We start from the raw sequence: 14,361 nt of genomic DNA, 5'->3' as shown, positions 1-14,361 counted from the left end.
CCCTCATGTTGCAGGGCAGAACTTAGCTAGGCAGAGAAAGATAAACTGAATGCTGGGAGGAAGAAGGAGAAGTCAAGGAGAAGTCACGTAGCTCTGCTGGAGCCAGACAGAACTTTACCTGGTAAGCCAAAGCCATGTGGCAATACACAGATTACTAGAAATGGGTTAAATTAAGATGTAAGAGATAGCCAATAAGAAGTTAGAGCTAATGGGCCAAGCAGTGATTTAACCAATATAGCAGTTTCTATGTGGTTATTTCTGGTCTGAGCAGCCAGGAAACAAGCAAGTGACCCCCTTACAACAATATGATATTGCCAGTGTGCTGCTAATATCCATTGCTTCTTAGGTTTCTGAACCACTGAACCCGATGCTGTTTGAGGGATCAAGTTAGTTACTCTTTCATTCTATGAACCCCTGAGACAACTTGGAAGTATTAACAATGTAAATATGAATCAACTCTAGATCGCAAGCTAAAATATTCTTGTTTCCCTTACTTTTAACTTATCTGCCTAAGCATAGGTATTGTAGCTAGTGTGTGTCTTGACTTTCTGCTGATCGTAATTAAGCAAATGGATGAGGAGGGTGGGGTTACATTGTATCCAAAGTGAAAGAGTGTGCAATGATGACCTCAGGCAGGGAAGCAGAATTATTAACAAACTTGTGGCTGAGAAAGATTCCAATCAGTTGAGGAATTCAGTATCCAAGAGATAACTGAAGGTATCTTTAGCAATTAAAACTGAGGAAAAACCAGCCCATAAGGAACCTGAGAGTTGATCACTAGCTTAAAAGGGACTATTTAACTGTCACTTACTCACTAAGTTGATAACTATTCATTAAGTGCTGCCTTGGTTCAGGCACACTATTCTGTATATCAGGGAAGAGCAATTAATAAAATGAGCGTATCACTACTGATGTGTACCTTGTTGATGGTGAAGGGCACAAACAATAAATAAAGTCAGAAAAACTTTGGTGCAATAACAAGATAAAGTGGTAAGGAGAAAAAAAAAACAACCAAGAAGTGCTAAGGTGTGGTGGGTGGAATGGGTGCAGTTTCAGGGTACATGACCAAGGTAAGTAACATTTGAGTGAAGATAAGAAGGCGGACATTGGGTATGAGGGTTCTGCACAGAGTGATGCTAGCCAGTGTTGACTAACAGTGGTGACTACTTTGACATAGGAATTGAAGATAGTGCTAAAGTCAGTGTGTGGGAGGGTAGATGTGGCTAGGCAGGTGATGGGATGGATGTGAAAGAAGCTCAAGTTGAACTCTTAAGTTGTCACAATGCCTCAAGAGAGATGAGGAGTCATCAAAGTGCTTCAGCTATACGAGAAAAGATTGTAATCCACCGTCAACAATGCCAGCTGGGGTACTATGTTGAGTGGAAGGAGGAAGGAATATAATTCCATATGCCTAAGAATATAGTCAGTGATAGAAGGGACTGAGTTTCCTAAGTCTCTTACACTGATTGTATACTAGTGAGACTGGCTACCCACTCATCTTGGAGTTCCACTCAGCAACTTGCCACTGGTGGGTCCCAGAAGATGCCAGGGATATAGTTACTGGCAATCTCCTACGTGAAACAAAGCATCAGAATCAAAGACATCACAGCTTCCCATATGCAGCAGGAGTCTGTGATTCTGCAGTATGCATTACCTCACTCCCCTAAGTAGAGGATAAGCTCCATACGTACAGGAAGCTTTGTCTATTCACTGCTCATCTCCCAGTGCCTAGAACAGTGGCAGCATACAGCAATCAGTAAGTAAATGCTGCTAGATACACAGATGTCTCTGCTGGACTTGTTGCATGACCTTGAGTAAGACTCTTTCATGCGCCTTACATGATATGAAGTGGGTCTGGAGGGCAATGACGACCGTGATAGATCAGCTAGCCTTTGGTTGCCATTTAAACTCCAAGCTACTGTTTCTAAAGCTTTTGTAGGCCAAGAAAAAGACTTTTATGGGAAGAAAAGTTAGGGGTAAGTAAGATCAAACCTTAGAAATGAAGAGTTACAGGTAACCTCTGGGGCTGGGAGCCAGGTCACTCTCTGAAAATAAAAGTGTATTGTCCTCTTTGACATACACAACATTCTCATAAATGGAGGAGGTTAATCAGGAACTCAGAGTCTAAGGCGCCAAGAATCACCCAAGCACAATGCCTTTGCTTAAATAAAGTGCTCCCAGGCCCCAAAGTTCTCTTGGGAAAAGCAATGTAAGTAACAGCAGAGACTCCACTTGAGGATATCGAAAATACATTTTTTAATTTTGAGTAAGTTCACAAGTGACAACAATGACATTTCTTTCAACACATAGGCCCATTAAGTCCCAACCCTACCATGTGTCCCCAGAAGGCGATGGTTTCAATTCCCTTGAGGTTTAGCAGAGTTGTCAACATCAACAGGCTGGTTTATGGGAATCAGATGTGCTACCAGATAAGCCGGAGCCATGCTGTCATGTTTACTGATAGACAGAACCACATATAACATGATGCACAATAGGCAACTATAATGAGCTCACTCTGCACTTAGCTTGAGTTCCTGTCCAAGGGAGAGGGGTTTTCAACACCAAGAAGGATGCAAATATGTATGTGTTCCATCAGCCTTTCCTACACACGACTTTAATAACACATGAGAAGAATCTGAGTTTATCTTTATTATAACCTAGGAGGGGAAAAAGAAAAGAACAAAGTTTAGCTATTGATTGTCAAACTCTTGACGTTATTTCATTTAGTGTTCTATTAATACTGGGAAGATGGGCCTGATGATGTCCCCAGTTTATAAAGAAAGAAATTTGAAGCTCAGTGAGAGTTAAGTGACTGTTCCGTGGTACCTAGTAGAGAGCAAAGACAGTTCTCAAACCTTTGGCTTCCCTTAAACTGTAGTATATACTAAAAGATGATGTCACTGGCTTTTGAACCAAAATAGTATTTACAATTACAGTGATGAATATACAGTATCTGTCCCGCTTGGTCCTAGAGCACAGCATCACAGGAGAGGCAGAAGAGGCAGAGCAGATCAGCTGGGAGAAGGGAAGGTTAGGGCTAGGGGCTAAAAAAGTCTATGAGATGGGATCCGATCTGCTGCCCCAGTGACATCCAGAGTATGGCTTATGTCCCCAAGTATGTAGACATCTATTTTCACCACTAGTTGTACAATAAAGTCACCTTTATTCCGGGGACCATTATCTGCTCAGGCCTGAAGGTCCCTGCGGCGTCGGCCAAAGGCTTCAGAGCCCACATTGGTGGGCACGAAGTTGTCCTTCACCACACCCCCTGACCTGCTCAGCAAACCCGCTAGCCGATGGGTCACACAGGTGGCAGTGTTGCAGGATCTCTTCTGGGCAGTGATGCTGATATTCAAGATGGAGAGAGAGAGAGAGAGAGAGAGAGAGAGAGAGAGAGGGAGAGAGAGAGGGGGACGCCTGTCAGTGAGGCTGGGAGGTGTCTGCCCCTTGCAACTATCATGAGACTATTGCTGCTCTCAAAAGCACCAATTAGCTTTAAGTGTTCCTCCCAAACATGGTTATCAGAATAGACAATCACAAGGCCATTATGGGAAATGCTGTGATTGCTTCCCTTAGATAGTCCCAGAGGCATTAGAAAGCTCAAAGTGGATTTTGGGGGTGACTTACCATAGAACACAGGGTCAATCATGGCCATATAAATAAAATTAGGCCAGGATGTATAAATCTAGAGTGAATTTTGATGCCACCTCAGAGCCCATTCACAAGGACTGTAGAATCCATGTCCCAGTCTCACAAGTGTCCCCTCCCTTAGTAAAGTGGAACCCCCTCCCTGAGTCTTACCTGAATGAAGAACGGAGTTGGAGCATCCATCCCAGCAATGCTTACCTGCTCCTTGGCGCCTCTCTTGCTACTGCTTGAGCTGAGTCATGGGCACCACTCCCAGAACTGTTTGGTTAACCTTAGGGCTAAGACTACTTCTAACCTCAAGTCCTGAACTCCATGAAGCCTGAGATGTGGGCTAGAGCAATGACCACCATGGCTCAAATCTTTTTAGAAAAATAGTTTTATTTCCCGAATGACCAACACTTTCAGAAGCAAGACTGAGAAGCTCTGCCAGGAAGCCAGAGGCCAGCCCTTGCTCTCTACTGTCTTCCTGGGTGATTCCCTTTCAGCCTGTGACTCCTCCTTTCTCCTCACCCACTGGGGATTCCAGATATCATCCTTTGCCTCAGGAAAGCAACCAGTAATAGCCCGGAGAGCAACCAGAGAGGAACTACATACATCAAATTATAGGAAGAAAGCAAAGAGAAATCAGAAAGGAGAGGAGAAGCTTAGTTGCCAAAATGGGTGTGATGGTGTATCTCCAGGTCCTTGGCCACATCCCTTTTCTTGCCAGGTGCTCCAACCCCAATTGCAGTTTGGGGGAAGGTGTGAAACTTGTTGAGGTCCTGTGTGTATGTGCCCAGCATGCAGGTACTCAGATTCCCACACCGCTTAGATCTGGGGCTGTCCAGGCTGCAGGGAAGAGACATGCCAGGCAGTATGTGCACCAGGGGCTGACCCTTTGTGCAGCCAGCAGGTTAAACCAGGCAGGAGACTAGACACCGGGACAGAGGGTGGGTGGAGGTCGGCTCACACAGACTCCATGGGGAAGGTTTGGGGGTGCAGTGGGCCAGGACAGTGTGGGGAAGGGCAGAGGAAAAGGATGGCTCTTTCTGGCACCCATGTGCTGTTCAGTCTCTCATGCTCGACAGGGTGTTTGGATGCAGGTCAGCATGCTTTTTCTTGGGTGCTAGAGCCAGGCCAGGGTTGGTCTGTTTCCAGGCTTGGGGCACAGGGGGAGGCAGGGATAGGAAGGGGTGCTTTCCTTGGCTCTGTGACCACAATCACATCCACACAGAGGTTCCCAGACTTTGACTTTATTTTTATCATTCTTAACTCATCCTACCCCAGGAAATTTCCCCTGTATTAGCAAACTACTTTCTACAGTGATCCACACCTTCTCTTAAGTGCTTTCAGAAATAAATCTTTCAGTGTGATTTAACCACAGTCTCACCAGATGACTTCTGTCTTCAGCGGAGCCTCAGAATAGCTGGGCCCCATGTCCTGTTAAGCAGCAGCCAGATGACCAGGGCGTTCTCTCCTACCTCCTGGGTTCTGCCTTGCTGTGGTTGTGCTAGGCAGGGTATGGGACCTTACCTGGAACCCTCAGCCTCCTGCTCCTCCTCCTGCTCCAGCTCCCTGGCTTTCATCTGCACATAGTCCTGCACCAGGGCAGCCAGCAGGCGAGCTTCCTCTTCACTGAGAGTGGCCATGCCTGGGCTGCTTTCCAAGGTTGACCTGTGGAGGGGTGCAAACCTAGCACCATCTCTGATGGCCTGCCTGCCACTTCCCAGAGAGGCTTGAACCAGTGTTCTCATTAGTGGTGCACTAGAGCCAGGCTAGGAATTTTGCAAGTTAAATGGTAAGTGCAACCGTAATTAAACAATTAAATGACAAAATAATTAGTGTTGAATCTGAAATGGGGGCTCATTTTAATAAACAATTTTTAAGATTTTTAAGTATATGAGAATAGACCAACAGATTATAAGTTAGTCAGTTTTATTGGTAAATTACCAGATTAGAGTGAAATTAATATCTCATATGAATTGAGCAGATACATTTGACTATTGATACTAAATTTGGGGAAAAGAGCGGCCAAAGCATTTTGGGAGTTAAGGGGCTATGTGAGGTTTACAATGTTAAGTGGTGCCATCCTGTTACTGTCTGAAAATGATGGATCTCCATCTTTATATCAGAAAAAGTTTATAGTGGACTTCTGTGTGTATGTACACACATGTATCTCCCTGCACAGAGCTAGTTTTTAAAGGCTCAGCACTCTACAGTTAACTGCAAGGATCCGTCCAGTCCCAGGACAGTAGAGTGTCCTTAGACTCACCCGAAAGGCACTGCGTGGAGACTGCCTGCTTGGTACAGGAGCAAGATGCTGACAACCAGGAACGGGGAGAACTTCAGAAAGCCCATGACACCTCCCTGCAAGAGAAGAATGACATCATCCTTTTTATTTGCTTCTCTTTTGCATCATTCCAAAGTTCTATGTGCCCATAGACTTGGCCTTCTGTGGACTCCGGCCAGTGACTCCCTGGCATTTTGGCTTCATGCTGGTAACTACATTTCTCATCACCTTTGCTTTCTCACTGGCAAAGAAGACTGCAAGGTCCAGTGGGAAGGCAGTCCATATGGTTTGGGGGAAATTCTACAGATGTAAGGTGGTGGTGTGTGCCACTTCATTTCATCTGCCTCGTAGGTCAATCAAATTGTTGGTCAGCCCCATGGAGTCCCAGGGGCCTTCTGTCCCTACATTTACCCCCATAGAAAAGCTTAGAGCTATCTTCCCTTTGTAGGGCTTTTGTAGACACCCAAAAATGTGAGAAAGAAAGGCGATGGAGAGGGAATCTTTCTGCCTTGGAATCTGTGAGGAATTGAAGCCTGCACAGCTCAGCCGCTCCACCCTCTGGCAGCTCAGTCGCCTGCAAGAACCTATCTAAACTTCAGACCCAAGACATTTCTCTGTAACCCCAGGGTCCTGAATCTGGGTTTACAATTGAGGCTGCTGGCTCAGTTGGTGCTTGGTCCGGACTCGGAACCAGTTTCTCGGGAAACGTGAATATTGAATGCACGGTTTGATGAGGGCTACTCCTGACTGCGTGCGCGGTGCCTGGCGGAGAGTTCCGAGATTGGCGGATCAGGTGTGCCTAGGGCTAGACCAGAGCCCGCACTCCAGGGAGATCGGAGGAAGGCTCTGTGAACCAGCGCTTTCGGGTTCTACCTGGATCGGGGTCTGACATGAACCTCGGATTAGCAGAGACCAGAACCCGCAGGGAAGACAAACTAGAGAGGACTAACAGCGAGAGCAAGAGAGAAGAGAGAAAGTAGATCGACACACCTGAGCAGGAATCTCAGGGCTCACCTGGCAAACGGTGGCTTGGAGCAGAGACTGCAGGGTCCTGCTAGGGCCGGGCGGAAGTTGCGGTGCGGTGACTCCTGAGCTGGGCAGTGGCTCCGGTGCCTCCCAGTGCCCGCAGCTGCTTTTATTCCCGCCGCGGTGAGTCGGGAGGGGTCCCGGAGCGCTGGGCAGCCAATGGGTGGAAGTGCCCCGTGCCCCAGACAGATTGCGTCACCTCGGTGCTTCCAGAACCCAGAGCATCTAGCAAGATGATACCATTTGAATTTGAATTGAGGTCATTGATGGAAGTCGGGGGGGGGGGGGATGGTGGGATCAATGAGAAACACCCTTAAAATTAGCGGGAATTTGGAAGGTCTTTTGACGTCATGGTAAATTTTATTTCTTCTTTCCCGCTTGACTTGACCATCTCTGGACACCAATCTCCGAATCTTGAAAAGTAGGGTCCAGGACCTCAGGCACTTCTGCTGCTTGCCTGACTTGTAATCCCCACCCCGGAGCCCCTGGCGCCTAAATTAGGAGTTCAGGGCATCCTTAGGGATGGAACTTCAAGGCTGGCTCCTACAGCATAGCACAGGGGGAGGCTCGTAGGCAGCAGTGGTTGTTGCTGTACGTAAGGGCTTTGCTAGACCTGAGTCTTGTTGCAGTTGTGCCGTTGCGTGTTAGGTGACCACGGGCATAAACAAACAACAACAAAACCCTTCCCCTCTCAGCTCAAAACAAAACAAAAATCTACATGAAAACTCAACACGGTCCTCTTCTCAATGGGTACCATTGACCCCTCTGAAGGGCCTGCTAGTAGACAGAAATCTTGGTGTTTCCTGGGCTGCAAAATCTCTCCTATCCTCTAGTGGGAATTATCTACTCAGCTTAATTCTCAATATGCTGTACAGCTCAATCACAGTGTGAGGAGGGGTTCCATATTCAGCTGGGTCCTGCTTGGAGCAGCGGGGAGCAGGTAGTACGGATGGTGCCAGGAAGGACCAGATGCCCCCAAGTCTCTGCTGTAGACCCCCCACTTCCTGCCTGGCTATCTATCTCGTCACGTCTGGCTGCCTGCCTGCCTACCTGCCTCAGGATTTGCACAGCTGCCCTTTTGCTTCCCGTTGCTGTTTGCCAAGATGTGGCACTTGTTCTGGGTCCTCATCCTACCCCCACGCTGAGAGCCCTGACTAAAGAGCTGAAGAGCAGGCTAGCTTGCCGGTGCAGCGGCGCCGCTGCCCATGCTAACCCTCATCCTCACTATCAGCCGCTCTCATCTTAGCAGATTCCCCTTTACTTCTAAGCAAGTATCCTCCCAAGATAGCACAAACCACTCGCAGCAGTCGCTGTGGCCCCCCGGGGGGGCGTCCTTAGGGGTTCTCAATCAAATTGTCCCAAGCCTACCCTCGAGCCTCTACTACAGTCCATCCCACTAATCCCGCAACTCGCTCGCTCCATCTCAAGAACAAATCTGCACGTACTGTCAAGAAGGGATGTGCTCTGTCACACCCCGTGACGGATTAGCTTGATTTGATCCTTCTCATACCCCATCCACTAGTTTGGAGACTCAGTCTGAGCAATGAGCTCCGGGAGCACCTACAGCCGGGAGGTCCTAGCGTAGGCACTTGCTATGTGGGGACAAAGAAGCCACTCCGCAATTGTTGAGGTCTGAGCGATCTGCTCTGCACCCCAGCAACCAGTCTAGACAGCCTGAGTGGCAAGCACAGCGGAGCATCCAGGACTGCGGGGGTCCACGGGGAGGAGTGAGTGCAAGGATCCCGGTTTCCCGTTTCCCTAGACAGAGCAGAAATCAGCTTCCAAGAAGGCTCGAATTGGGCATGAAGCTACAGTACTTGTGTCAGCCCTACCAACATCCCAGAGATCTGTCCCCAGAATCAGAGTAAACGGACCTTCTGCCTTAGCTTCTGCAGCAGCTACCTGGAGCGAATAAAAACAGCAAGAACTGAGTGTCAGGGAACCCTTTCCAAAAGGCCTGCTCTCAGGACAGCAACCGAGACCTATCCAAAGTTGGAAAATGGGCTCGGGCGAACGATGACAGGCAGGAAACCAGAGATGGAAGTTTTTGATTGCCGCTGGGATTAGAATTCCTAGGCACAGCGATCCCTGGCACCTGAAAGCAGACACAGCAGACACACAGAGTCAGCCTTCCTGACTTTCAGGCAGTTTAGTTTCTAAGCCCTGGCCTGAATCTTCATGAAAAATTATGAGACAAGTTGGAGACAAGCTGGCAAGGGCTGAGATGTCAGTGGCATGCAGCAATTGGGTCACTGCCACTTGGGGCTGATGTACAGAATCATTGATTGTGTTCAGGTGCCAAAAGCACCTGGGGAATTGGTTTCTTCTTTCAACTCCAGAGAAGTCTAATTAATATATGTGACCCTGAAATCATTTTCAGCAGATGTATTCCTTATAAGCATTTCCTGAGGGGAGGACTCATGACTTTGACCCACACACCACTGTCTTTTTGGCAGTGTCACTGGGTGGGTTTTGAGCTCTGGTCTGTCTGCATAAACTGTTCTCTCAGACTTCGGAGCTTTCCTTCTTTCCATACCACGAAACCTGCAGCTTCAAGTCGCCACGTCCAGATGGCGCTGCTGTCGCCTGCCGCAGTCGAACAATTGAAAACCTTAGAAGAGGCGGTCTCTTTCAAGAGAAGCCGGTGTTGTCTCTCTCTATGATTTTGTTGGAAGTGCCTAGGAGCACAGTCAAGGGGTCTGGAAGGCTATAGTTCCTTTCTTTGACAAGTAGGACCTTACCTGCACTGCACACCAGTAGACTTTCCGCCAATATCAAAAGCATGCAAATCAGTTCGTTGTAGAAAATTCAGTGCTCAGTGCCCCAAAGTCGCTCGCAGAACATCAGGGCAGAGTTAAAATCTCGTCCTGCTGCGTTTCAAATTTAACAGCACAAACTTCCGTCACAGTTTCCCGTTTCCTTGATAACGTTTCCAGGACCAAGACTAGGAAGTAATAAGAGTTTTCCTGGAGCGAAATGCAAGACAGCCCTGCATTTACAGAGGGATGGCGGTGCTTAGACCTCCGCCTGCGCGGATCTCTGAGATCTTTTCCCTGCTCTCCTGAAGCTGTGAGGGAAAGTGCTGATCTCAAAACAGTCCTTTGGCCAGTTAGCATTTTTTTTTTTATGGTCGGTCGTTGTGTGACTTTAAAATCTGTAAGTCATTTAATTTTGAAACGTGTTAGTTTGAAAAAGGTCAGTTTTACAACACTCCAGTAAATCCAAATTGTAATATTTATTTTCATTCATTCTAGTCAGATTCCTGCATGCTTTGATTTTGAAGTAAAATTATAGACCAAGTCTTGTAGAAAAATCTTAAATCAACTTGCATGTAGTCAAAGGTTTACTTGTAAAAACGTGCTCTTCTTTTTTTAGATTTATTTTGTATATATTTAAAAACAAAATACTTTAATATATGAAAATACAGAAAACATTATAGGAAATAAGAGAGAAGTGAGCCGTGTTCTTTTGTGGAGGTCTTCAGAGCAGTTGGATTTTTATAGATCTTACAGAGGACATCATTGTTTTATTGACAGTCTAAATCTAAGCTATCTAAAACATGTTGCATGTGTGGTAAGCCTGAATGTTATATAAAATGCATTGAAGTAAAACAAAGACAGAATATTATAAATATTAAAACTTGAGCCAGTGGGATGGGTCCATTGATAACAGGGATTCTGGGCCAGTCCAATGACCAAATTTCACTTCCTGGAATCCCGGTGAAAGGAAATAAATGATTTCTGAAAATTGTTCCCTGCTTTCCATGTGTTCAGTATAGCACAGGCACACCTATACTCAATCACTAATTATAAGCAAAATAAAAATAAAAGATGTTAAAGCTATATTTAATCTGATCTGTGTGTTGCCAACTATCTATCTATCTATCTATCTATCTATATAATCTTCACATTCTCAGCAGCTTGTTAAGATGGCTATTATTGTCTATGGGCAGAGGAATAGCAAGAGTGTTTGTTTTGAATTAATTATATTTCTCAGTTTTCTTTTGAGTACTTAAAATGTTTAGGACATGCTTATTAGTTGGCCACATCAGGAAGGAGGCCTGGGCTCTTGGATGTAGGGACAGACTCATAAGGAGCTATGATTATATCTCTCTTCCTCAGGGCTAATGTGATTTGTGGTGAGAGGCTCAATGACCAACCATAAATCATTTATAGTTCCTGGACCAATATTTAGGAGACTGACAGTTTCACAGCGAGAAAGTAAATATTGACGATACCACTTACGATAAATAAGTTGCTGAAGAATGAGACCCAAGTTAGATTCATAACAATACTCACAGAATACATTTCAATACTTCAAAACTCACTTAACTTCCCATATTGAAGGTGACAGATCGCTTCACCTTGTCTGCTTTGTGGATGACTTCATGGAATCCATGGTTTGGCCAGTGGAGGTCATGTGTTTGTTGGGGACGAGTTAGTAGAAAGAGGTAGGAGTTAAGAGACAGACTTCTTATTCCAACTCCTACATAAAAGGATAAGACTGAACCAGTCAAGTCTCCACATTTGTTTTATGACTGTATTGGATTGAAAGTCTCAAATTCCTATCTGATTCTGACCTATAAATGAGCTGAGAACTTCATACCATATTCATAGTACTTTCTTTGGCTTACTCTGCTTGCTCCTTCTTACTGAAATTGTCTTGTGAAGGGAGCTGGAGACATGGCTCAGCAATTAAGAACACTGACTGCTATTCCAGAGGACCTGGGTTTAAGCCCCAGCACTCACATGGCAGCTAACAACTGTCTGTAACTTCTTGGGGACCCAGTGCCCTCTTCTGGTCTCCATGAGTACTATATACACATGGTGCAAAGACACACATGTATACACAAATCAAAATAATTTTAAAAAGGAATTGTCTTGTGAAGAACGGCTGAAGAAGTCAACAGAAAAGAAGAAGAAAATGACCTTCTGAGACTGATACAACCAGAAAAGGTGTTGCCTCCTCTCACGAAGAATACATGATTTTTCAGAAGAAATGAAAGGAAAAGAAAAAACAATATCTTGGTCCTTGTCGCCAAAAGACGTAACAGCGTTTCATGACAGGGGGACAGAAAGCACGCCAGCTGGACTAGAGGCACTGTTTCCTGACTCCATGGTCTCATCTGGTACCTTGTCCTGAAGTTGTCAGCAGAAGCTTTGCACAATGGCTTCCTGGTAAATCCACCAAGAACCCAAAGCACGCTTGTTACGGATCCCGAGAATCAGCTCTGAAAGTACTCCTCAGATAGCTCTTCAGTGGAGAGAATGAAGAGTTTAACCTTCAGCCAGTCTTTCAACAAATACATAATGAATAATTTGGTTAGTAGATAAATCAATTGATGTGCACAAGGAAATAAATTAAAGAATAGATACAATACATGACATGCATTTTAGAAGGGCTGCAAAATGCAATTATGTGGTATGCATGATTGGAAATACTCTGTATGATTTATTAGAAACAGAATGAAATAAGTAAGACCTTTAATCAGATACAGGAGGGCTCAGATGAGTTGAGGGTGTGTTTTGTCACCAAAGGAGTAAAGAGAAAGCTACAACCAGGTAACTGGAATTCAGTGGAATATAGTGGGTTCCACTATAGCACCTCAGTGAGGCCCCTCTTTATGTTGTTTACACTCTGGGAAGGAAAGTCAGGTGCAAATGAAGCAAACAAATAAAGCTTTCCTTGGTTTTAAGGGTGGAGGGTGGAAGTTTTGTTTGCAGAAACGACAGCAACAGCATGGATGCCTATGCAGACTGTTGCCCATCTTGGGCCAGCCTGTTGGTGTCCAGCTACAGCAAGAGCGAACAAATCTATATCCATTTGGATTGCCTAGCTTTTTTTTTGATCACTCCTATACTTTTAGCAGAAGGGACTCTGAGCTAGGAAGATTAAAATTCACTCTCTTGGCAAAGAGTGGAGTTCACAGGCCTAAGGAAAAAGAGGAAATAAATTAGGTCAATTTATTAAAAATATGTAGTGTCTTAGGGCGATAAGGCCCACACAAATTAAATAACAAAAAAATAAAGAATAATATATCTAGTGAATATTTATACTAGCTTTCTGTTTCTGTAGCAGTTGCCACAACTTTATAGCTTAAAACATTATACATTTGTTATTTCACACTCCTGTAGAAGTCCAGCAGCAGACACGGGGCTCCCTAGAATGAAATGTTTGAGGGCTGTGCTCTTTCTGGAGGTCCGGGGGAGGGTGTCCATTTCCAGCCTCTAGTGGCCAACCACAATCCTAATTTATGGCCCATTTCCTCCATGTTCCAAGCCAGAGCAGAGTGCTTTTCATGTCATAATTACCCTGATCTCTTCCACCTCCCTTTTGTGTTAGTCAGAATCGTTGTGTTTATATCTAGGCTCCACTCTTAAATATCCCAGCGTGATCTTTCTATCACCACGTCTTCCAGTTAGCTACATCTACAGTTTCCCCTCCCCCTATTTTGTTCAGGAATCATGATGTGGCGTTTTGGAGAGGCCAGTATTGTGCCTGCCATAATAAGTACGTGTTGGGTTGATTGACAAGGACTTCGTATGGTAGAGGCTTAGAGAACAGGCTGCTGTGGGTTGGAGCACTTGAAGAAGATCCCTGGAAAAGATGGAGCCAGAGCTAGTAAATGACCAAACAGAGGAGGAAGTAGCCTCTGAAGAAAGGTTGCATCCACTGGCGAGTGGTGCAGCATGTAAAGAAACTTCTATCAAGTGATGTCTTCTTTGCTTCTTCTTCTGGGAAGCTAACCCTCCTGAACGTGTCCTGTCTTCACTTATTCTCCAGGTAGACAATGTCTAGAAATGATTAACTTTGATGTACAGGGTTTGTTCTTCCATCAACTTCTAACTTCACATGTGTCCTGCTGTGGAATGCTGTCCTCTGGGCAGGATGTGGTCACTGTCATTTTGAAATTAGAGAGGCTATGGTTGATACTTGCCCAAGACTGGGCCATTTAACTGTCATTATTAGCAAGAATACCAAGTCAGGTGGGTTTCAGGAGAGATCAGGAATGAGAATTAACTGCACAGAGGAAGGATGGGGAGTTGTGTCCATGAGGTTGTTCTGGCCTCTCGTTCTTGGAGAACAGAATGTTTAGCTGGCTGTCTTATAGAGTTGAGCTGTCTGCTGCTGAGGGGCTGCCCTGCCCAACCTCAAAGGCACCTTTGCTCTTCCTTCCAAACTTTCTTCCAAGGTGCAGAAGCTATTTTAAGGGTGACTTCAGCTGCCAGGAAAGAGCTGAATATAGTGGACAAGGGCCAGGCTGGTCACTCTGAGAGGTGGATGGACTCAGGGCTTGACGTCAAGGAATTACTCAGGAAGGGCTCCTCTAATATGATTAAAATCCTCCCTTGCCCCAGACTGGGCTGAGAATGGCTCTTTTCTTTTTGGCTAGGGATACTGTGCCATAGAGCACAAGA

The 14,361-nt window shown here is 45.6% G+C and overlaps 1 protein-coding gene across 2 annotated transcripts; it reads right to left on the bottom strand.

The window, feature by feature from the left end:
* Positions 1–2,241: 2,241 nt before the first annotated feature.
* LOC125417071 (calcitonin gene-related peptide 1) lies at positions 2,242–7,056 on the bottom strand. Of its 2 annotated transcripts, XM_085692603.1 has the most exons (5): positions 6,932–7,056; positions 5,900–5,994; positions 5,161–5,301; positions 3,161–3,345; positions 2,242–2,657 (listed from the first exon to the last, which is right to left on the bottom strand). In XM_085692603.1, the coding sequence occupies exons 2-4, from the start codon at positions 5,983–5,985 to the stop codon at positions 3,186–3,188; spliced, it is 387 nt and encodes a 128-aa protein (XP_085548729.1). In that variant the 5' UTR covers positions 5,986–5,994; positions 6,932–7,056; the 3' UTR covers positions 2,242–2,657; positions 3,161–3,185. The 2 variants fall into 2 exon arrangements, with proteins under 2 accessions (XP_085548729.1, XP_048316286.1); XM_048460329.2 differs by lacking the exons at positions 2,242–2,657; positions 3,161–3,345 and adding an exon at positions 4,009–4,476.
* Positions 7,057–14,361: the final 7,305 nt, after the last annotated feature.

The sequence above is a fragment of the Myodes glareolus genome, chromosome 7 (genome assembly GCF_982192425.1).
Source record: "Myodes glareolus chromosome 7, mMyoGla1.1, whole genome shotgun sequence".
NCBI classification, from domain to species: domain Eukaryota; kingdom Metazoa; phylum Chordata; class Mammalia; order Rodentia; family Cricetidae; genus Myodes; species Myodes glareolus.
The sequence above is the reverse complement of the archived record's forward strand: the minus strand, read 5'-3'. Positions and strand labels throughout refer to the sequence as shown.